The sequence below is a fragment of the Channa argus genome, chromosome 17 (genome assembly GCF_033026475.1).
Source record: "Channa argus isolate prfri chromosome 17, Channa argus male v1.0, whole genome shotgun sequence".
NCBI classification, from domain to species: Eukaryota; Metazoa; Chordata; class Actinopteri; order Anabantiformes; family Channidae; genus Channa; species Channa argus.
The window spans coordinates 2,434,816-2,457,020 of NC_090213.1; the positions used below are offsets into that span (position 1 = coordinate 2,434,816).

A 22,205-nucleotide genomic window follows, 5' to 3' on the forward strand; every position below is an offset into this window, starting at 1 on the left:
CTGAGCCACCACGCCCTCCTGGAGTAATATCACATTTATTGATGTTACAAAAAGAGCCATTCTGTATAAAGTACTTTTACATTTGGTACTTCTTGGTATTTTTGGAGCTAATATTTTGTACTTTTACTTAAGTAACATTTTGAATGTAACATAGTTTTTCTACACTGATATCGCTTCTGTCCTCAAACCCATTCTTAAGCTATATCACACAAATGTAGGGACATGAGGTCACTGTGACCTTGATCCTGAAATCAAATCCGTCCATCCTTGAGCCCTGTTTGACGTTTATGCCAAACTTGAAGAAATTCTTTCGAGGCTCAAAATTCCCCCTGAGCCCAAGTGTGAAGAAGGTTCCTCAGGTCATTGTGCACAAGATGCATGGAGAAGGAAAGAACAAAGAAATGAAAAATCAACAGGAAAAAGGCAATAAGAAAAAAAATAACAAAAAGTAGGAAGATAGATAATGAAGTAGAAAGTAAAAAAAAATTAAGAGAACCAAGGTGGAAATAGGGAAATAAATTGTAAAAGTATATAGCACAAAAGAATGAAAGAAAACAAATGAAAGAACTGAAGAAAGGAAAAAACTGATGTGAAGAGAAAGGAGTGGAAGGGAAGAGAAGAACCTCAAAAAAGGAAGGAAACAGGAAAGAAAGATAAAGAAAAAAACAAAGGAAGGAAGCAGGAAGGAAGCATGGGAGGAAGGAAGTTGTCAGCCGTGGAAGGAAGGAAGTAGAGAGACAGGAAGTGGTGAAAAGCAAGACGTGCTAAAATTAAAGTCAGCATGTGAAAAACTGTCAAAAGGTTGAGAAGAATATAAATACAGCAAAACGTCTGAAACACACTCAGTGTCAGCAACACACACACACACAGACACACACACGTCTATATTCAGTCTCTCAAACTCACCCAGCTGCAAATTCTGCGCACACACCAACCGATGCCACAGTATGTGTGTGTGTGTGTGTGTGAGAGGAAGTGAAATGTCTATATTGAGTCAGTTGTGCAGGTCACTGAGGCGCTGCTTAACACACACACACACATTTCCTCACCGCCAGTCACACTTTCTGTCTTGTTCTCAAGAAAATATCACAGGAAGTGGTGGGTTTGACACGATCTAAACAAACAGCCGTGCAGTGATGAGCAGTTGAGCTCAATATGGCCGACAGAGGAAAACTCATCAGCACCGCAGCCGGGGAAGATTTCGTTCTACACATCTGCAGAATCACATGCGGCAGTTTAAATTCTCTCGTGTGAATGTTCATCACGATGAAGGAAGTTAGTCGATCTAGGAAGTCTAGACTCTACACACGACCAATTTATAGTCTTTTTTTTTATTTAAATACAAAAAGAAAACAAGCACGTAATAGTGATGTGTCTGGACATGCGTCACTCCTTCCTCGTTTTGGGTTTTGGGGCTAAAAAAAAAAAAAGAGACAAAGTATAAAACTGTTAGAGAGAAACAAAAGCAGAAGAAGAAAAACTTGCAGCGGGAAGAAACAGAACTGGAAAGACTTCCTCTGAGCTGTTTGCCTCCGCCAACTTAAAACCAGGTGCTTCACAGACAGATCCAAAATATCAGATTATATAACACATGGAAAATTCTTATTAACGAAAATGCTGATGAAAAGCGAGATTAAAGGTGTCGCCTGGCAACAAAGTATGTAAAGATAAGAATTTTAAAGTCATTTTCAGTGGTAACCAGTGAGAAGAGGCCGTTACAGTTCATCCACATGGACACTTCTGCCCGATGTGATTAAATTCCCTCCAGATGTTTCTGCAATGTCACATTCACAAGGTTGGGAAAAGTTAGTTTTTGAGTCCATGTGAACATTTGTGCCAATTTTAAGGCGTCGTCACGTTTACAGGAACGTGATGGACAATAAACAGGAAATTAAAGGAAGGAGACAGTAAATAAAGAGACAAGAGGACATTTTTTGTGATCACCATTTGGATTCTCCTGTTTGTAAAATGTCTTCAGCATCTCTACAGCTTCTTCTGCTCTGTGACCTGAAACACACTGAACACACAAAGTTTGCAATTAGAGACACAAGTACGTGGACGCGCACAGTATGTGACCGTTGAGCCATAGTGTGTTTGTGTAACCAGCACATAAATAATAAACAGCCGCTTAGCGTAAAAAAGACACCAGACCTTGAACGTGGTCCCAGTCTGAGGTAAGTTTGCAGAGGAAACGTCCAGAACTGAGCCGCATCCTCCGAACCGCTCGTTCCTGCAGCCGTACACAACCACTGGGATGTCTGTCGGACAGTGAAGGAACACTCAACACACATCTTCACACACAGAAACACACACACACAAGCAAAGAGGATACTGAGCAGCCGGAGAGCTGCAGCACACATGATGCACGGCTCCACCGTGACATACAGGGCAGTTTGCTTGCAGACGCTTCTCACATCCAGATTGCTACGGTGACACCAGTCCATCAACTGGTCCAGAGAAACCAACTCAGCGTGGCGTGTCGCCTGCAATACATCAAGGACACGCACGTGAACCGTTAGAGAACACGTGATGTGCTTGGCATCGTGTTCACTTTAAGCTGCAGAAAACCTGGCTCTTTAGGAAGTGAAGGTTACGTTTCAGCAATTTGAGAATAAATATGCCTCGTTCCAGATTTGTCGGCCCAAACAATAAGGTAACGTTAGCAGGTCTTACTGTAGCAACTGCTGTAAAAACAGGCAAATGGCTGATTCGTTCCCAAAGCAAAGAGCTCAAGGCCTATTTTTCCTACATTTTTGGTCTCGTTGACTTCATTGCGTCCCTTTCCCACAACTTCATCATTGTAGACCATCAGACATCCAACGGGCACCTCTCCACTCTCCAAAGCGTCTTTGGCCTGCAGAGACACATTCAAAGAAACAAGTACATTGAACACTGTAAACTTTACAACAAGGTTTTTGAAACTGTATAAAAACTGAACTTAAGTAAAAGTACAAATAAACAATAATGCACTTTAGCAAAACTATGAGTTTCCACTGAAATAACTAAATACACGATTGTATCTAAAGTACTAAATTAAAAGTACTTGACTACTTATTTTTCTCTGTCCTTTTCTGTGGACCAGTGCTGCTTCCCGTTTGGGGGGGACATTAAGTAATTAATGGTACTAGACATAAATACTGAATTAAAAATCTGATGGATTTTTTCAGTTTTATTTCTAAACTACTCGCGTCGAGTGAGAAACAGAGACAACGTTCACGATCAGGAAGCCAAAGAGTAAAATTACTGCATAGCAGTTCACTTTGAGTACTGCTAATATGTCGAGTAGGTTTTTTTTATGAAATGTGTAAAGTCACGTGATTGTCGCATTTAAAAAATTTGATTAGAAATGTAATGGAGAAAAAAATACGTTACGTGATATTTGCTCTTAGATGTAGTGGAGTAAAAGTCAATGGGCCGTAATTAAATCTACTTAAGTACAGATACGTGAAATATGTACTTAAATACAGTACTTCGTTACTTTTCACCACCGATAAAACTAATTAAATGACTGATTAACTAGTTTACCAATGTATTAACATACCATGTCAAAAGCGGTGCCCATCCACTTCTGGATTTCCTCATCACTCGGACAGAAGCTCGCCGCGGAAGCGTCTTTACTTTCCTCCTCAGTTCCCATTACGACTGTTTAACTCAAATAAAGCTCAATGTAGCGTCATTGTGGTGAAGATTTGTAGATTACCTGCTCATTTGTACTGTATGCGCCATGCGTACAGTGGGGACGGGGAAGATAATATTGGACGGACCGTCCCCCAGACATGAGCAATCAAATTTACTCGACGATTCACCACGTTCATGCTGAAGTGATCGATGCATCAAAAGTACAGTTAACGGGTTGTAAACCGGAAGCAGGGGGAGGTTATATAAAATAAAAGCACCAAGTGTAATACATGGTAGTTTTCCCGAATTTATGGTTTAAAAAGATCAAGTTTACTGACAATTCTACACTTTGTATATAATATATTCAAATTGTGGAAGACTTACAATCAAGAATTGTGGACTTTGACTAAAGGGGGAAAGGTATCTGTCAGTCCACAGTCACAAAACTTCTTCTTTTCCTTTGGGCTGTTCCCTTTCAGGTGTCTCCACAGCGAATCATGTGCCTCCATCTAACTCTGTCCTCTGCATCCTCTTCTCTCACACCAACTAACTTCATGTCCTCTCTCACTACATCCATAAATCTCCTCTTTGGTCTTCCTCTAGACCTCCTGCCTGGCAGCTCCAACCTCAGCATCCTACTACCGATATATTCACAGTTTCTCCTCTGAACATGTCCGAACCACCTCAGTCTGTCCTCTCTGACTTTATCTCCAAAACATCTAACATGAACTGTCCCTCTGATGTCCTCAGTCCTGATCTTGTCCATCCTCGTCCCTCCCAAAGAGAACCTCAACATCTTAAGCTCTGCTACCTCCAGCTCTGCCTCCTGTCTTTTCTTCACTGCCACTGTCTCTAAGCCGAACAACATCTCTGGTCTCACCCCTGTCTCAAACACCTTTCCTTTCATTTATCCAGTTTTGGGATCCGATAAGTGGAGGCTGCTGCTCATAATAACATTTTAGTTTGGGTTAAATTCTCTAACACTTTTGTAAACAGAGCAGGGTCTAAACTAAAGGGCCTCATAGTACTATGTCTTGTTATAAAATTAGTGTGTCTACAGTATAAAAATCTGTGTAGTATACAGAGTATTGTAGGACAAACAGAGGACAGCCAGAATCATAGTTCTACAGTCATTTTCGCGTTAAGCCTTATTTTATTTTGAAATGATCCCGGACGTTATTGTCTTTCTTGCGTTTACCTTGATACATTGTCAGCCGCTTTATGACAGTTAGCCTGGCACCAGCAGATGCTAACTGCTAGGAACTGTTGGGTTAACATGTTCTGAAACTAGTCAGCACCACGTTAATAGCACAGAGGATTTTCTTTTATAGTTTCGGCTTGTGATTCTCGCACTGTCCGAGGATGTTTTCGTCAACCTGGAATTTTGTTAAACGCCACAGAAGGAAATTCATTTTCGCCGGAGCTGTAGTTGGAGGTAAGCGGCGCTCTCGCTAGTTGCTATGCTAGCAGTAAGTCGTAGCAGCATACCGGGCTGTGTGAGAATCTTTTTTCACTTATCGGTAAAAGCACATGCGCTTTAAGGTATATTTTAATGGTTAAATAAACAATTGCCATTGTTTTTATAATTCGGCATAATAATCTCCGTCGAGCAGCAGACCCCGTTCTCCACCACCTGTCAGGTGTGTTTCAGTTTTACGGCGAAGGAGCTGGGCTTAAAACCCCAAAGGCAAAAGTTGTGTTTTGTTGAAATAACCGCTGCATGGTGTGTTTTATGCGCAGCGAGCTCTGAAATCGTTCGACCAACGTTTATAATCTTACTATCAGGTTAACGCCTACTTGGCGGTTATCCCATTAGAGCAAGGGCGACTTTAATTTGCTCGATAATTGAATAAAGTTTGGCGTGACGTCGTGTGCGTGCAGGGCTTCTGGATGCCACTCGTTAGCGTAGCAAGGTATTAACGTCATGACGTCAGTGCTGCGTTAACGTGCTGGACAGGAAGTGCTGGCCATGACCGTGTGCGAGCCTTTGATTTGGTGAAAAATGACATTATTTGGACATTTACGAGGGAAATAAATGAATTATATAATAATATGGTGTCATGTACTGTAATGGTGAAAGCAGTTAAAGCATTTAATGGTTTCAGTGCATTTATCTAAAGCAAGAATACATTTGTTTATGGCTTTTTTTTTTTCTTTTTAAGAAAGTGATTTAAGTTCCATGCTCTATTTTAATACTTTCAAAAAGCCATTTCAAGTTGCTACATCCAGTTTATCCCAAAGTGTAATTGACATTAGCTAGCAGTACTATTGTATTTGTCGTTGCTCCCCAGGAGTGTATTTGCTGGGTAAATATGCCCAGAAAAAGATCAGGGAGATCCAGGAGAAGGAGGCCACGGAGTACATCGCTCAGGCCAGAAGGCAGTTCCACTTTGAAAGCAACCAGAGAACCTGCAACATGACTGGTAACCACCTTACACATGTTCATCTGCAAACTAGTCTTCCAGTAATAGTTCTGCTGCTCTTTTATATTTGCATAGAATTGAAAAAGCAAGAGTTGAGCTTTGCTGGGAACATCAGAAAACCTTTTTCATTTGATGTGTGTGTCACAGTACTGTCTATGCTCCCACCGCTGAGAGAAGCCATCGTCAATCAGCTCAACTCAGAAAATCTCACTACACTACTCAAGACTAAGTGAGAAGAAGTTCCTTTTACTGTTAGAGTCAATGCATTCAAATCCTTTTATTTACACACAGTTCGACACATATTCAACTCTGAGTAGATTTAGTTTCTGTATTTATTATTTCGTCACTAATATTCTCATTTTTCACCTTTGTTAGATTTAAAACCAACCTGTAATGTTCTTTTTCTTCTTTGACATGATCTCAGACCAGCAAATAAGCTTGAGATCTGGGAAGATTTGAAGATCCTCAGTAAGTTCTGTTTATCGTGTCATCTATTTGACAGTACTCAGATATGTATTCGATGTAGTTGTTAGTACAGATTACAAAGTTTAAACTTCCAATTCAGAACCCAGAATTTATTCACAAGTTGTTTTTTGCAGGTTTCACCCGCACCATCGTAGCAGTGTACAGCACCTGCATGCTGGTGGTTCTACTGAGAGTCCAGCTGAACATCATTGGAGGATACCTGTACCTGGACAACTCTGTAGGAAAGAATGGAATGGTGAGGAAAACGATGAGCTTCCTCAATGTACAGAAACCGCACGATCGCTGATAGACCTTTTGGCTTTTTTGTGAAACTGTGGTTCCTGTGATGAGAAGCAGGGTTTTTATAATGTGTGTGTTCCCTCCAGACTGCTCAGGCTCCCCCAGATGTCCAACAGCAGTATCTCTCAAGTATCCAGCATCTACTCAGAGATGGTAGGTGTCCTTAGCTCACCGCGAACACAGAGCAGCATCCATCTGTCCATACAATGCTAAAAATCCTCCACTGACCTCTGTCTGTCTCAGGGTTGACAGAGTTGATGACGGTGGTGAAGAAAGCGGTGCAGAACTCATTGGGAGGGTCAGTGTTATTGTTGTTATCCAGTGCCTCTTCTGATTAGTTTTGAGGTTGACGTGTGAAATATTCAGTCTGTAAAACTCCAAGGTGACGTCTGCGAGTAGATGGTCCAAACCCCAAACGTACTGACCCTCACTTTGGAGTAATGGAACACAGAACCTTTCACATTGTCAAAGCTGAGAAGCTGTAAGCAGATAATGTCTGAGACAGTACTTTGGTTAACTGACCAAATGCGACTCCTGTTTGTTTTTGACGTACTGTGTCTGTGTGTGTCCTCAGGTTTTCTCTGAAGCAGAGTCTGTCCCTGCTGGAGCTGGAGCAGCAGCTGAGCTGGATCAGAGCTGAGGTGGAAGCCGGCTCCGAACGGCCGCTGTCCTGGTACATGTTGGCAGATGACGAGAACCCTCTCGCTGAGCAGGTTGCGCTCTCGCTCTCTCTCGTAAACACACACAGACAGTTGACAGCATCATTTACAAAAAACTGCAGTACAGTATGTACCAGATGTTCTCCTCTCTGCAGGCGTGTGGGTTGACAGAAAACGATGTTATGACCATCAAGCTGTTAAACGAGACGAGAGACATGTTGGACAGGTAAACAACATGCCTTTGTCTTTGTTCACGATTGAAAGCTGTATGTGTGCGTTAGTCTGCAAACTTGTATTCTGTGATTCTAATGCAGTCCAGACTTCACCACTGTCCTGAACGCCTGTCTGAACCGCGGTTTCTCTCGTCTTCTCGACAACCTGGCTGAGTTCTTCCGCCCCCCTCCCAGCGTCTCCGCCTCCAGCTCTGCACCTGATAGGTGAGCTGCTGGAACGAGCGGCATGCTGATCAGTGATGATTAGCGTGTCCAGATTGTACACACACAAACACAAGAAGGCCACATTCACTAACTAAGGCTGTGGACCACCTGCACAGTGAGTGAGGGGCTTAAAACCGAACACCTGAATTCTGATCTCATTGCTCTGACAGCAGCTGCACAGCCAGAGATCAGATGTGAAGCAGATCTAAAACCACATCTACAAGTGGCCCTGATCTGAATAGAAAATATCCAGTTTGCTCCAATTTGCTCCTTTTGTTTCCTTTATGTACTGGACTATTTTGAGCATAGCACACATGCATGTGCAGCATATTTCTATATACATACTCAGCATAGTTGAAGTTTCATATTGAATTGTGACTATTCTGACATTTAAGATACAGCATTTTCATTTTGTTATGTTTTTTATATTTTTGTGAAGATTACAGTAGGTACTAATATTGTAGTAGTTTGACAGTAGTGTACATTTTAGAACAGTATTGCCCCATTAATTGTTGTTTTATCTTTTTTGTTACTAGCTAATTGTTTCTACATGGAGCCGCTTTTTACATTTTTTTTAATAATGACATTAATTTGATTCTTGCGATTGTATTTGTTGTCACTTGATTGTTGGAGATGACTCCTTCTGTCTGTCCAGTTTGTCTGCAGTCAGCCTGCCACTGGCTAAGATCATCCCCATCATCAACGGCCAGATCAACACAATCTGCAGTGAAACTCCCAGTCACTTTGTCCAGGTAGAGTCAGGCGCCAGCTAACAATGAAAAGACAAAACGAGGACACGTTTTGTCTTTTTAGACGGACAAACACAGTGGGGAAACCGAAAAAGTTGATTTGTTGTTTTTTTTTTTCCCTCCCACTTGTGTGTCGAGAAGACGGAGACACAACATGTTGTTTGCAAGCTGGTAAACTAAACAAGAAATTTCCCCATATTTACTCAAAGTGATTGGCACAAAACAGCAGGTCGCTCTGCACTTTGACATTTTTCTGACAGATTGGCTCATTTATCCGAAAACAAGTTGTTTTTTTAAATCTGACCGATATCGGAGTTAAACATTTTAATGTGACCCCCCCTCCCCCAGTTCCTGCTGAAAATGTTAAAAGCCAGAAACATAACTTTGTAATTTTAAAAATCAAAGCGATTTTGTGCACAGAAGCAGCCAAAGTAGAATCGGTGTTATCAGTGTTTGTGTCTCTAAAGTTGTTTGTCTCTGCAGGACCTACTGTTGAACGACCAGGTGAAGGAGTTTGCAGCCATCGTCTACGAGACCTTCAGCACGTCACATGAGCTGCAGAAATAATCAAACTGTCGGAGGAAGAAGAAGAAGAAGAAGAAGAAGAAAGAGAAGAATGTGGCAGAAACCATTAAAGCCCCAGAATGTTCACCACTTCTTCTTCACTTCGAGTCACTTTTCACCTTGACATCCTGCAGATGTGGTGACGGTGAAAATGTCCACAACAAAACATTCCCAGGTGCATCAGTGTCCTGCCTGCGACATGATGGATTGTTAAAACAGTGGAGGAGGAAGAGACCTGCACTGAGCCTGTGATAAAACCCGGTAATGTTTTAATTCACCCTGGGATGTAGAAAATACATGGTGGGGGGGAAAATCACTGAGGCTGTGAAGGATCAGGTGCTGCCGAGCTGGCCGCCACAAAGTTAGTTTAGTCTGTGGATTCTACAGAGTGTAGGTCCACTCCCCTTTAAAGTTTTCCTTTTTTCACATAGCTTAATCCAGGTGTTGTGCAGAGGACCGATTTGGCCCGATGCAAATATGGTAGTAATGTTTTAAATTCCACCATTGTTTAGTCTTCTTGTCGAGGGGAAACTAATTTGCAGCAGCTTTTTGGTCATGTGGAGATATAACTACCAAGGCAGGTAGTGCCATGAATCCCATCCAGCTTAAACATGTCATTTATCTGGGATAGATGGTTTTCACTGGTCACAATATGATTTTTAATAAAACACCATTATTAATTAAGTGTTCAGCAGGCCAACAGCAGTCGTCCTTTTTTCGCAGACAAAATGAATGGGAAATGCAAACTTAAAACACATTAGGAAAAACATAATGCATAAATCTGTATTTGTGTTAGATGTGTTGGAGATAAAGTCAGAGAGGACAGATTGAGGTGGTTTGGACATGTTCAGAGGAGAAACTGTGAATATATCGGTAGAAGGATGCTGAGGTTGGAGCTGCCAGGCAGGAGGTCTAGAGGAAGAGCAAAGAGGAGATTTATGGATGTAGTGAGGGAGGACATGAAGTTAGTTGGTGTGAGAGAAGAGGATGCAGAGGACAGAGTTAGATGGAGGCACATGATTCACTGTGGAGACACCTGAAAGGGAAACAGCCCAAAGGAAAAGAACAACAGTTTACTTTTGGTGAAGTTCCCGTGATGCCCAGCAGGTGTCACTGTTTAGCTGTTGTAATAATCCCTCAGCACTTCTCATCTGTTAACATCAGTTTCATTCCACTTCATTCATTAGTATGATTCTTATAGAGCTGAGATTATTTTATTTTAGTAACCTGCAGATTCTATTTTTGTAACTGTTTCATTGTTTGCTAGAAAGAAAATCAATTCAAATCTTTAGATTTAAAAACCAGACTTAACAATGCAGCTTTAATCAAAAGGGGAAAAAAACCTTATCCAACGCCAAACAAAACTAGAACATGTTCATAAAGTGCTCAGTGGTTGTCAGCCTGCTCTTGCCAACACTGAGCACTGCATGTTTATTGAGTCTTCATGCTCGACCAATGTCTATTTAGCTTCATATATCATGTGTGTTGAGCCAGAACAGAGCTTGTAAACACAGCAGACTGATGTAGTAATCTGTGGTTCGAGTCGAGAGAGATGGAAAATATGTAGCTGTTGGTTCCAAGAATCCCTAATTTAGTCAACACTTTGAATCCAGCCAAGTTTCTGCTGACTGATTGGTTTCATAACAAATCATACACTGTGTTTCTCATTTCTTCTTTAATACAGCGCTTATTAAAACTTAAAGTAGACGTGCTTTAAATCACCTACTTTATTACTGTAGACATATCTGGGTTAAGTTCTGTTTAATTTTGATTTATTTCACCTATGGAAAGTAAATTGTTCCTTCAACTAACAGCCCATGGGCTTGGCCATCAGACAACTCCGTAACCAGGTGCCAGTTATTTTCTGCCTGATCAGTTTTAGTTGATGCTCTTTCAAAAATCTTCTAAATGATTGTGCAGAAACTAATACAAATTAAAAATGCTTGTACATCTTTGGATTTACCCAAATCCAGTTTTGCAGACAGAAAAAGTGAATCCTCCTCCAGCTTTTGCCTGCAGATTATCCTTTTGTCAGATTCTCAGGCGTTGAGACAGTGTCAGGTGACTCTCGTGCCTGATTCCGCCGTGACACGCCAAACGCGGTCGGGTGGGATTGTAAAACCCTGTGCGTAATCAGTGACGTTGGACTTTTTTGCAGCGCATCTGTCCGGAGCCACCGCTGAAATGTATTATTGTAGAAGTGTCATTGGTAATAAATGTAAGATGAGATTTCACATTTCTTCATTTTTTTTTTTTCATTTTCCTTGTGTAAGTTTGTTAAACATGGGAGAAAGTCAAAGTCGAAGCCAATCATTCAACAGGGAAGCAATTGTGTCAGCAGGGGGCGACGTCTGCGGCAGGAATTTCCATTTCCATACATTTAGTCATGTAGCAGACGCTTTCAACCAAAGCGACTTACAAGTGAGGTGCAAGGCAGCAAGAATCTAAGTGAAGCATTGCTCCTATCAGAAGCTGTAGGAAAATACTGGTTTGTCGCCGACTATTAAGCCAGAGGTTTTTACTTTGCCACATGGAAAAACTCTGTGTAAAACTCCTTCTCAGGCCTTTATTTAAGTGCATTATGTAACAGCTGTGCGAAACACATGGAGAGTCATGATGAAACGGGCTTGTGTGTGTTTTTACTGCGGACACCACAGTAAAAACAAAATGTTATAACCTGCTCGAAATCTTTGTGTTGGCTCACATGCACGTCCCTGCGACCTTTTGAGAAGGATCAAATCTGGTTCGGCTTTACGCTGTGGACTTGACGCTTCTGCCCATTATCTCACGGCCGAGGAGACTCGGTGGCCTAAACAATAAAGTCATTTGTTTAGCGCGAAACGCTCCGCGTGAATAAAATGGGTAAAGAAAGTCTGTGAGTGGATGAGTGAACCTGTGCTGTGAAAACAACCTGAAACAAAGGCCATGCAACTCACATGGACTGAACCCATCGCTTCATGTGCTTTGATGCTTGATGATGATTTCTACTTTATTTCCTTTTCTTTGTTATTCGAACTCACCACACTCCAGAGGGGAATATTATACTTCTACTCATTTAACGTTTATACCTGACACCTCACAATTAGTTTAATTAAAAATCTAAAACATTTTTAAGTGAGTGCAGCACGACAGATAAATGTTGTGTGGACATATTATCCTCTCAGGTGTCATGAAACTTGCCCAAATCCTTCAACACCTTGTCAGTTTTTTAAGGGAACTTCCTGATCAAGGCCCTTTGAAATGTTTTTACTTGTTGATGTCTGAAGTCCATTGTTGGTTTTAGTTTCTGTTTTAAGGGGTTTAGGTTGTTGATTCTGTGACCAAAAGTTAGTTGTAGTGCTTTGTGAAAAAAAAGGTTTTACTTTAAAATCATGAGTTGATAAACCCTTAAATGAAGTTCATACAAATCTTATGTCAGTAGACTTCCCAGCATGCATTGTTTGAGACTTAAGCTACAAAACACTACAATACAGTCGCTAACAAAGCTAAATCTGTGCAAACTTCCCACCTTGTTGACTAAGTTGACAACTGACGTCAGAATGAAGAATGAATTGTAAAAATCAAAGTAAAAGCAAAAAGCATCGTGAAACCCAGTTTGTAGTTCACAGAACTTTCTGTGTACCTGAACTCATCATTAAGCTCCGTGAGCTCTGTTTCATTCGGGGGAGGGGAAACGGTTTCAGACCGGGTTGCGGGGTCATCTGAAGATCACTGTTCAAACCTGTTCAACACTGTTTTGTTTTTTTTTGTTTGTTTGTTTTTTCATTTCTGTCCCGTTTGCCATATAAAAACACATTTTGCCGAATTCCCCCAACAGATTTTCCCTTTAACTGTGGATCAAGGAAATGGTGACGAATCAGCAAGGTGTTTAAATTATGCGCTGGTGACAGCTTCTTATCAGGACTAAGGCTGCATGGAGGGCAAACAGTGGAAAATGCCAGCAGTCAAAACACGAGCAGCACTGAAAACACATCGAGGAAATAATAAATTTGAAATGGATGAGTGCACGTATTGTGTGTGTGTGTGTGTGTGTGTGTGTGTGTGATTGAGGACAAATGATGGCACTTATGTTCTTTCTGCTGAAGTGTGACTCAAGAGATGACTTCACCCGGCTGCTGAACCTCGGTGACATTTTCCCTTATAAGGAAGGAAGAGGAGGCGCTAATGTGTGTGGATGGATGGAGCAGTTACAGTGAACTGAGCAGCAGCCATGTGGGAGCAGGTGAGGCAGGTTTGACCTCGGCATAGTTATACATGGATTATCAATCAGAAGAATCCTTCCCGGAGTCTCTTTTGTGGCTTGGTTTTTGTTTCCTATTGACGGGGAAATTACAGACACGTTTAGACTTTAACACTCGTCCCCCCCATAGTCACATTTTACATACACAGCATATTTTAATTGCAGTATGAAAAGCCATCTGAAATAATGGTGATGTGACACTACGACACGCACCTGTTCTGCACTTGAGGCGACTGTGGTGCAGGAAGCGGTCGTCCACCAAACACGCAGTTGTTGGTTCGATCCCCAACTACATCGAGCTACATCATCAGACCCTTTGCAAGAACACACGAAGAAAAAAAAACTACAAAAAAATAAAACTGAAATAAAGTGAAACACACACCAGTAACATGATTAAAACAAAGACGGCTCAGGTCAAGAAACAGTAAAACCACAATAACTTGGAATTAAGGACCTTTCACACTAAAAATAGAAAGAGCTAGAAATAAATATACAGCGATATACATTTAAAATATACATTTTGTGTAGTAAATGGTGACATATTTTTCTCACTATTGAATAGGTAATTGCATAGAAAAGCGTAACAGCGTCCGGGGTCTTTCTTGGCCTTCGTACCGGAGATAATTGAAAACACATTAATTTGAAGTTGCAGTATTGTTGACTGACTGAAAGTTGAAAAATCCATGAAGTGAACTTTATGCCACTTTAGTGGAAATGACACCGATGCGGAGAAGATTAAGTCCCTGCAAACCCACCTTAACCTTCATGTCCGCCTGTCTTTTATTGTCCTGTCTGCATGTCCCGGGAGTTCAGAGTCACGGATTCACAGCAGATCATTAGCCTGCGTGTTTATTTGGGGTTCGGTGTTTGGCCCAGGGACACTTCGACATGTGGTGGGCACGGACCCCCCTACGGTCGGTCTGAACCCTGAAACGTGGGGACCTGGTCCCTCTGTGCAATGTGACTCTGCAAAACAAAGATAAATTAACGTGGAATAATTCATACTGCAAACCAAACTTACCATAACCCTAAAATATGTGTAAACCATCAAACAGACTTTCTAAGAAGAAAAAAAGGTGCTTGCATTTCAAAGAAGTTTGCAGATCATCACCGGGGTAAGTACGAGAGCGCACACACACACACACACACACTTTGTCAGGCAGTTAACAAACAGCCATATGATGAAAAATGCCATGTGATTTGAAATACTGTGTGTGTGTGTGTGTGTGTGTGTGTGTGTGATGAGTTTGACTTCCAGTAAGGTTCTACACACAGCTGCCAGTCAGCAGCAGCCTCACGAACTTGTGACCCCTGAAGTGACCAAAGTTCTGAGAGTCGGGCGCAGGACGTGGCACCGGGCCAACGGGGCTGATGTAATAATCCTTTGCGCGCCGAAATAGAGGTGCAGCCAGCGCGTAAACACGCCGAGTCGTGCAGCGTGGCACAGTGGAGGCTCTGTGTTGTAACCAGCTGAGTAAGTGTGCGGTGAGGCAGCTGTTCACGCTGCTGAGCGCAGCCACGTTCGACTCTGCAGGGGGAAGAAAACAAGTCTCCCTCCGCATGACTGCATGTCACTGTGCTGCTTGTTCTCTCTCCACAGTGAGTCTTTGCCTGGTTTGTGGCACTGAGCTGGAAATCCCCGTGTTTTTAAACGCTGTCTGGCTGCATGAAGCAGCTCACGTCTGAACCACTGACCCACATTGCAAAAGCAGAATTGAACCAAAACAGATGGGAACAGGTGGCTCGCAACATGTTATGTTGAAACCCTTAAAATACTTTTCATTTGCTAATAATACTTATTGGCTGTTTGAATGGAGGCGGTTTGTGTCTGCACGGGCTCTGGTTTCACGGTGAATTATGTCTGTTTGCTTAGCTCACAACAGATTCTGTCAGTGCAGAAAACTGAAAACGCTTTGTTGAGTCCAGGTTCCATAACTAATCCCACAACCTGACTAACTGCAAAAACATTTGCAGCATTTTTACATCATTTTCTTTACTTTTCTCAATTTCTATTTGGATTCTTTACGCGTTTTATGCTACAATGTACGTAAACCTTTGTTGTCTGCAGGTCCTGCTCATGAGTTCCTATTCCAAAGGTTAAAAGGGCGACTTCACCAATCTTCATCTTGCTTTCAGTGGCTTTAGTTTACGGTGTAAATGTACATTAATGCTTTGAAGTGTCCCTCTGACGTCACTGTATTAAAATGTTTCTTTGCTTCTAGCTGGAAAACTCCTCCAAGTGACATCATCTGGAAATCAGAGGGAAGTTCAACAGCATTTGTTCACATGTACTACTCAACCTAGAACCAAAAGAAGCGAGGTCAACATGAGTGACGTTTTATAGAGTCTCTAAATGGTCCCAAACTGAAATGGATATCGTTGTCATGGGGACAGTGTTTTTCTTCTTTTTTGCTTCATCAAAGACTCTTCACAATATCCATCACAGTTGTGGGTAACACCACAAACCTCTGGCCTCTGTGTTCTCTAGTCCCACACCCATACTTGGGTATAAGCATAGTGCCAAAGTGTCCTCTGAGGGACCCTCACAAAGACGTACTGTTGTGACAGTTACCATGGTTACATGCTTTGTTCTCAGCCTCACCGAGTTGTCTGCATGTTAAATCTCTCCGGGACGTTACAAGCATAACAACAACGTGCATTACACACGTAACTTGGTTCCATCTCCAGCTTGTCACGTGGATGTCATTCATACGTCTTGGTCCATGATGTGCACGTCTTGGCTCAGAACCTCCTCTCAAGCAGCCTGGATCGACCCCCAGGCGAAGAGCTACTAATGTTTGACGGAGACAATCTACAGTATTTTGACTGAAAACACAGGCAACATGGGATTCAACACGTGATTTCATCAGTTCAATGTCACGGGGGAATCAAGGCTTTTTGCCTTCCCAGAACCCTTGAGGATAATAAATAGTGTTTGTTATTTGTAGCACTGACTAAAATATGATTCATCTGATATTATGTGAGAAAAACAAGCAGCCTTTTGCCCCTGAGGTCATATTTAAAGTAATCCCCCCACCTCCTCACATTTTCTGCGGCTTAGTGATGCAGAAATTTGTTCCAAATGGGCGACAGAAACAACACAGAGTCAGTCTCAAGGCCCAAACTGGAAAAAAAAAAACAACATCATAATATGTTAAAGCTTTCAGCTTTTACTGGCACCGCTGAACCTTGAGAATGAAAAAGCACCTTCTCTTTCATATTGAGTCAGGAAACAGAATTCCAGTGAATTGTTGATGCATTTAACATGTGGAGGTTCAGTTGCAAAGTAAGTAAAAGCTTTGTTCGTCATGTTTACGGCAAACCTGGGATTCTGTTACAGTAAATAAGTTCCCCTGGTGGGAACCTCAAACCAAACGGAGCAGATTGTCTGTGTAAGGACGCGAGCGAGACGTGCACCGTCCAGAACTCACCGTGTGTCTTTGTGGTGACACTATGTTTGCTCTTGACCTTTTAAAGTCATTATCCTGTAACAGTCTTTCACTGTGTCCTTCATAATCAGTGTGTCACACAGCAATGTGGACCTGGATTATGGATTGTGGCAAAATGGCCCCCTACTCTGTGATTTTGGTGATTCGGAGTCAGTGGCAGTAATTTTAAATTTGATAGATAATTTGTGTCGGTTTTCAGTCACTTTGTGTTTACTTTTGGACACTTTTAGGTTGATGTTCATCTTTTTTTAAGTGGTTTTGAATCTTTTTGTGGTTGTAGAGAAATTATTTCCACATTTTTAACTTCTCCTCTTGGTCCACTCAGTAATCCGTCCTTTCATTGCTGATTATCGGTGCAGCATGACGCCTCATATCACAGCTGTTGCTGAAAAGAAAGAGCGCTTTTGATAAGTTTAGGCACAAACACATCAGGTTTCATATTAGTCACTAAATGTAGGTTAGGTTTAGTCTCAGTTACAGTGTAAAGTGTGGGATTATGAATACAAAACAAAACAAAGTTTTCATTTTTTTTCCGCAGTACTTTGAGAACGCACACCAGTACTTTTGTTGCAGTACCAGTATCAGTGCAACCAGGACAACGAGCCAAACAGATCTTTCTCCCTCCCTGTGAAACCTGCAGAGTGACACGGTGACTCAGGTCATGTGAGCTGCCGTCACTGTGCTACTCAGTTTTTTCAGCGTTGTCCCGCAGTGAGACGCCTCCTGTAGAAACTGAAGGTCTGAGGGTTTTTGCAGAGCTTTCCAACTTTATCACGCTGTGACTCAGCAGCTTTACGCTCAGGTTTGTCCAAGTTCAATTGAGTTTACCTCCACGTTTGTTTGAACTGTGGCGCTTTCACCTTGTCTCTATTTCCTCAATTTACTTTCAGTTTCGACTGAGTTCAAGCTTTTGAAGTTAAACACGAGTCTGTGGCTCAGATGGTTCAGACCAGAGCTGGTGCTGTGGTTCCCAGTTCACTCAGTGGGCGGCCAAACACTTTATGACGTTTTTCTAATCTTCATATCTCTGATGGGTCTTTGTTGATGCTCTATTACGTGGGCAACTTACAGCACTGTGGCTACTACTACTACAAATCCACATGTACTGCTACTTAAATTACTATCACTGCTGCCACTACATATACAATTGCCATACAACTACCACATATAAATATAAGCATCAGCAAATCTACGACTGCTACTGTGAAGGGGAACAAGTGTCAGTACTTTCTATGCTGCTACTGCACAGACAGCACTATGTGCTAAAACTTATTAATATTGTTACTACTAGAAGCATCTGACAGCTGCTGTTGTTGTAACGATCACTATCACTACTTCTTACTAATAGCACCACTGCTCAGGCTAATGGTGCCACACTACACATTACTGCTAATATCACTACTGAAACCAAAGCCTCGAATTCCACTGCTTCTACATGGATACTGCTACCACTATAACTGCTATTATTATTCCTACTACACATGTAGTACTACTATTAAAAGAGAAACTTCTGAGTGATGCCAACTATTTACCATGACAGTTAATACTGATGACAAAAACTACCATTACAGTTACTGCACCTAACACGGTTCTGCTGCCATAAGTTATTCTTTCTTAATACTTCCAGTACTGCAGGTACCACAACTGCTGCTTCTGCCTCAGTTAGTACTACTGCAAGTGGTGGTGGTTATTCCTACTTCATCCTTTTCCGTAAAAGGCTTTGAACATTTAATGAAGATTCAGTTCACAAATAAGAAGTCAGTTTAACAATGGCAGCAGAAGAATGTACACAGTCAACTACATACAGTAGGTAACCATATACTTACATTACGCAGTACTGGAATATCACAGGAAAGAGTAACTGCAGTAATAATGAAAACTGAACTACACTAAGAGTATTGCAACAGACATTATATTCTACTGCTGTCACTGCTAACTGGAGTAATACTGTAATGTACAGTATTAGTCCAAGTACTTGTGTTATGATTACTGCTTGTACACAGTCAATAGAACTGCAAAAACTACTACTTCTGTTACTCTTGGCCTCATGGCAAAGCAAAACAAATCGATACACAAATCCATGTGAGACCCTGTGGACTTTGTGGTGTCATCAAAACAAGTGAACGCTAGTCGGCTGTTAATCGAACTCAATCACACTGACAGTGAGTCACAGCTCCCGACACTGAATCATGCACAAAATGCTGAGATCATCCTCGACTCTTTGATTTCTCACTCTGCTCTCGTGTTTCTCTCCAGCAAACTCTCTGCTGCTCAGCTCTGTCATTTACCATAATGGTAGCAGTGCAACTCTGTGTGTGTGTGTGTCTACATTATTGATTCCCTCTGAGCCGCGACCAGGCAGTAATCTGTGCGCTGAGCTCCCATTGGCCGCGTGCCGTCAGGCCTCATTACCCGATAATCCAGACCTCTGCTGATTGGACGCAGTGAGATCTCTCTAGAAATTCACGATGATGCAGGCTGAGGTCACACTGCTGATCGGAGAGGTGATGTCACCTCACCTGAGCAATCTCATTGGCCCAAACTGACCCACAGATCCCAGATACATAAATGATGTTATTCCTTATGTTTCTCTCCCTTGTTGTCATCTGATCAGAATGATGTATTAATGTGTAATGGTTCACCTCATCCCCTTCTACAACTGCTTTGATTTCTCTTTTTACAGTTGCGTCCTCTCATTTTTAAAATGGCAAACACATCCAAATTGGTTTTCATCAACATTTGATTGACAGTTTTCCTCCATTGCTAAGATCTATTTAATGAAACTGGGATCCACTTGACCTTCATCATCACCTTCTCAGCACAGCAGAAGTCTTTTCATTTGGCTTCACAATTCTTTTCTTTACACGCCGTGTTAAACCGTTATCACACGTTCCAATCAGGGAGCCACGACTTGTGTTTTAGATTTGTTACGGCTGCATCACTTCCACTAGCACACAACCAAACAGTCGCTCTCGTACGGCATCGAACCGCTGAGGGGGGAGGTTGCACGGTCCGGTGTAGTCTCACCAAAACAAAGTTTGGTTTTGGGCGTCAAAATAATAAATGTCTCATATTCAGCCTTAGAGTAAAAAGTGCCCAAATCTGTATCATATGTTGATATCAGGGTCCGTTTTGTGTGTGATGAAAGACACAATAATTCAAATACTAACTAAAGTTGATCTTATATCCAGTACTTTTATTGTACAAGTACAGTATGTGTCAAATGTAAGAAACTGCATTAGAAAGTGTCATTTACACTTTAGGCCTCTGTGCCATCACAAGACAAAGTCGGGGAAGTTGGCGTGAGACAACATGACAGTGCAAAAACAAGCTGTAATGTGATGAAATGACTCACGGTTAAGTGATGTTATGAAACCAGGGTGCAATCGGTGAAACGCAGGTCACATGTCGCCTCCCTCTGCAGCCCGGAAACTGCTATGTCATGCAGAGCATGTATACAGAAATAGACCTGGCAAAACCAATGTGCTGAATCATGGTTAGTAGGGCGAAACAGAGAGTTTCAAGAGAAAACACAGCTACCGTTTCTGTGTGTGTGTGTGTGTGTGTGTGTGTGTGTGATGAGATTTGATATCAAGATGGGAGTCAGGAAGTCGTCGGAGTTTTCCTGCTAACAGCGAAACCCTCAACTTTGATACCAACGTGTCACAGGAGACGTTAGAATAGAACCTCTGGTAGTGAACCTGTCCCTGACTTCCATCATTTGGAAGCTTCAACCCCGATTTGTACCTAAAAAAAATATGAGGCCGTAACGTGATTTACGCGGATAAATCAAAGTCTGGGTCATTTTCATTTTTGAAAATCCGCATATCAGTTTCAATTGAATAAAGATGTTCTAATCTAAGCTCCACAGATGCCATCATTAACCGTCGACCCAGAAATGTCACCTATGACTACTAGTCTATTTACACACTAACAAATCGGCCCCTTATTAATACCTACACAGTGATGTAATGTCTTTTTACTGCTTTGCATTACTTGGATGGGACAAAAAAAGATCACTAGTGTTTTAACGTCACTGCAACTTAAAAAAAAAAAGGTGTGTGTCTGTGTGTGTTTGTGCGCCACAGCTGCCAAGGCCACATAAACCGGTTTATACATGACCTAAAAATAACAGCGGAGAGCTGCCGGCGGCTGTGACGCCACATTGAGCTGAAAGAGCAGAGGGGAGGTCTTGGTGAGCTGGGAATCCTGGGACACGTCCCGATCCAAAGCTGTGTTCCCTCCTATGTTTCCTTACAGTAGTTCAGTTCATATGTACGAGCAGATATTAAAGAATAAAGTGCGAGAAATGCTTTTTGACATCTTGTTTTATCAGCTTTCCGCTAAACGTGATAAAGATGGTGCTTTACAAAGCACATGACATTGTTATCAGCAAAACAAAACGGCTTTTTTAAAGTAAAGAAAAAATATTTTGAAATAAATCTAAATAAAAATTGAATCAAGAATGTTTTGGAATTGTTTTTAAATAAAAATTATCATTATCTTTTATCATCACATTTACCTTTCTGCTAATTTGACAAAAAGGTTTTGAGATAGGTTCATTGAACATATTAGTTTTTTTAGCAGATAGTTTGCTTAACAAAAACATAAATATTAATGTTAATATTAATATAACATTAAATCTATACGTTTGTTACTGTGAAAAGGAAAAAAGACGAGCAAAGCGAAAGAGCACGTTCAATGACCGAACAAGTGAAAGAAGTGAAGGATGTAAATTCTTGGGAATGGGACGCGGCCCTGGCAGTGGTTTTCCTCTCTCTCTCCCTCTCACTCCCACTGTGTCTCCACCTCGCCCGCCCGCCCGCCCGCCGGTCTGTCTGACTGTGCTCCAGGGGTGGAAGTCCGAAGGGCGTAAAGGTGTCGTTGCCGCGGCGACAGCCACGTAAACATAAACAGAGGAGTTAGTAGAGCGGAGTGAGAGGAACAGAGCTGCGGCTCGAGGCTTCAGTTACACACAGTTAATAATGAATGAGCCCACTGAGCTGGTCAGAGGGTTCATGGGAAATCACTTATACAACAACTGAAGAGTTTCTACTGAAGAACGTAGTGTAAACACTGCGTCGTATATAAATGTCCTTCTGCTGCCCAGACGTGTTGCTCTGAAAGCCGCTAACCCGCGTTGGGCTTTTATCCAATTAGCTTTTCTAGCTTTATATTTGAATGGTCGGGGCCACTGACAACACTGAGGTGGTACAAAGGTGGTGGCTTTGTTTGTGTTTGTGCCGTTTTTGACACGGGTCTTTATAATGTCACCAAACGTTACTGGGTCTTAGGTTATCT

General features: G+C 41.8%; 2 protein-coding genes across 2 annotated transcripts; one reads left to right on the forward strand and one right to left on the reverse strand.

Annotated features, from left to right (window-relative positions):
* Positions 1–1,306: 1,306 nt before the first annotated feature.
* Positions 1,307–3,793, reverse strand: adat2 (adenosine deaminase tRNA specific 2). The gene is made up of 6 exons (XM_067482201.1): positions 3,542–3,793; positions 2,750–2,854; positions 2,333–2,483; positions 2,152–2,258; positions 1,945–2,017; positions 1,307–1,415 (listed from the first exon to the last, which is right to left on the reverse strand). The coding sequence occupies exons 1-6, from the start codon at positions 3,635–3,637 to the stop codon at positions 1,387–1,389; spliced, it is 561 nt and encodes a 186-aa protein (XP_067338302.1). The 5' UTR covers positions 3,638–3,793; the 3' UTR covers positions 1,307–1,386.
* Positions 3,794–4,823: 1,030 nt separating this feature from the next.
* On the forward strand, positions 4,824–11,449 carry pex3 (peroxisomal biogenesis factor 3). Its single transcript, XM_067482188.1, has 12 exons — positions 4,824–5,053; positions 5,910–6,041; positions 6,189–6,270; positions 6,466–6,509; positions 6,641–6,762; positions 6,893–6,959; positions 7,050–7,104; positions 7,381–7,519; positions 7,621–7,691; positions 7,780–7,902; positions 8,558–8,654; positions 9,135–11,449. The coding sequence occupies exons 1-12, from the start codon at positions 4,981–4,983 to the stop codon at positions 9,216–9,218; spliced, it is 1,089 nt and encodes a 362-aa protein (XP_067338289.1). The 5' UTR covers positions 4,824–4,980; the 3' UTR covers positions 9,219–11,449.
* Positions 11,450–22,205: the final 10,756 nt, after the last annotated feature.

Excerpts from the sequence above, each read along its gene's own strand:
- adat2 (XM_067482201.1), bottom strand. The coding sequence starts at position 3,637 with ATGGGAACTGAGGAGGAAAGTAAAGACGCTTCCGCGGCGAGCTTCTGT. Across the intron at positions 2,484-2,749 it reads AAGTCAACGAGACCAAAAAT|GCGACACGCCACGCTGAGTT; the intron begins GTAGGAAAAATA and ends GATGTATTGCAG. Across the intron at positions 1,416-1,944 it reads CAAACAGGAGAATCCAAATG|CCCCAAAACCCAAAACGAGG; the intron begins GTGATCACAAAA and ends TTTTTTTTTTAG.
- pex3 (XM_067482188.1), top strand. The coding sequence starts at position 4,981 with ATGTTTTCGTCAACCTGGAATTTTGTTAAACGCCACAGAAGGAAATTC. Across the intron at positions 6,510-6,640 it reads GGAAGATTTGAAGATCCTCA|GTTTCACCCGCACCATCGTA; the intron begins GTAAGTTCTGTT and ends TGTTTTTTGCAG. Across the intron at positions 6,960-7,049 it reads CCAGCATCTACTCAGAGATG|GGTTGACAGAGTTGATGACG; the intron begins GTAGGTGTCCTT and ends TGTCTGTCTCAG.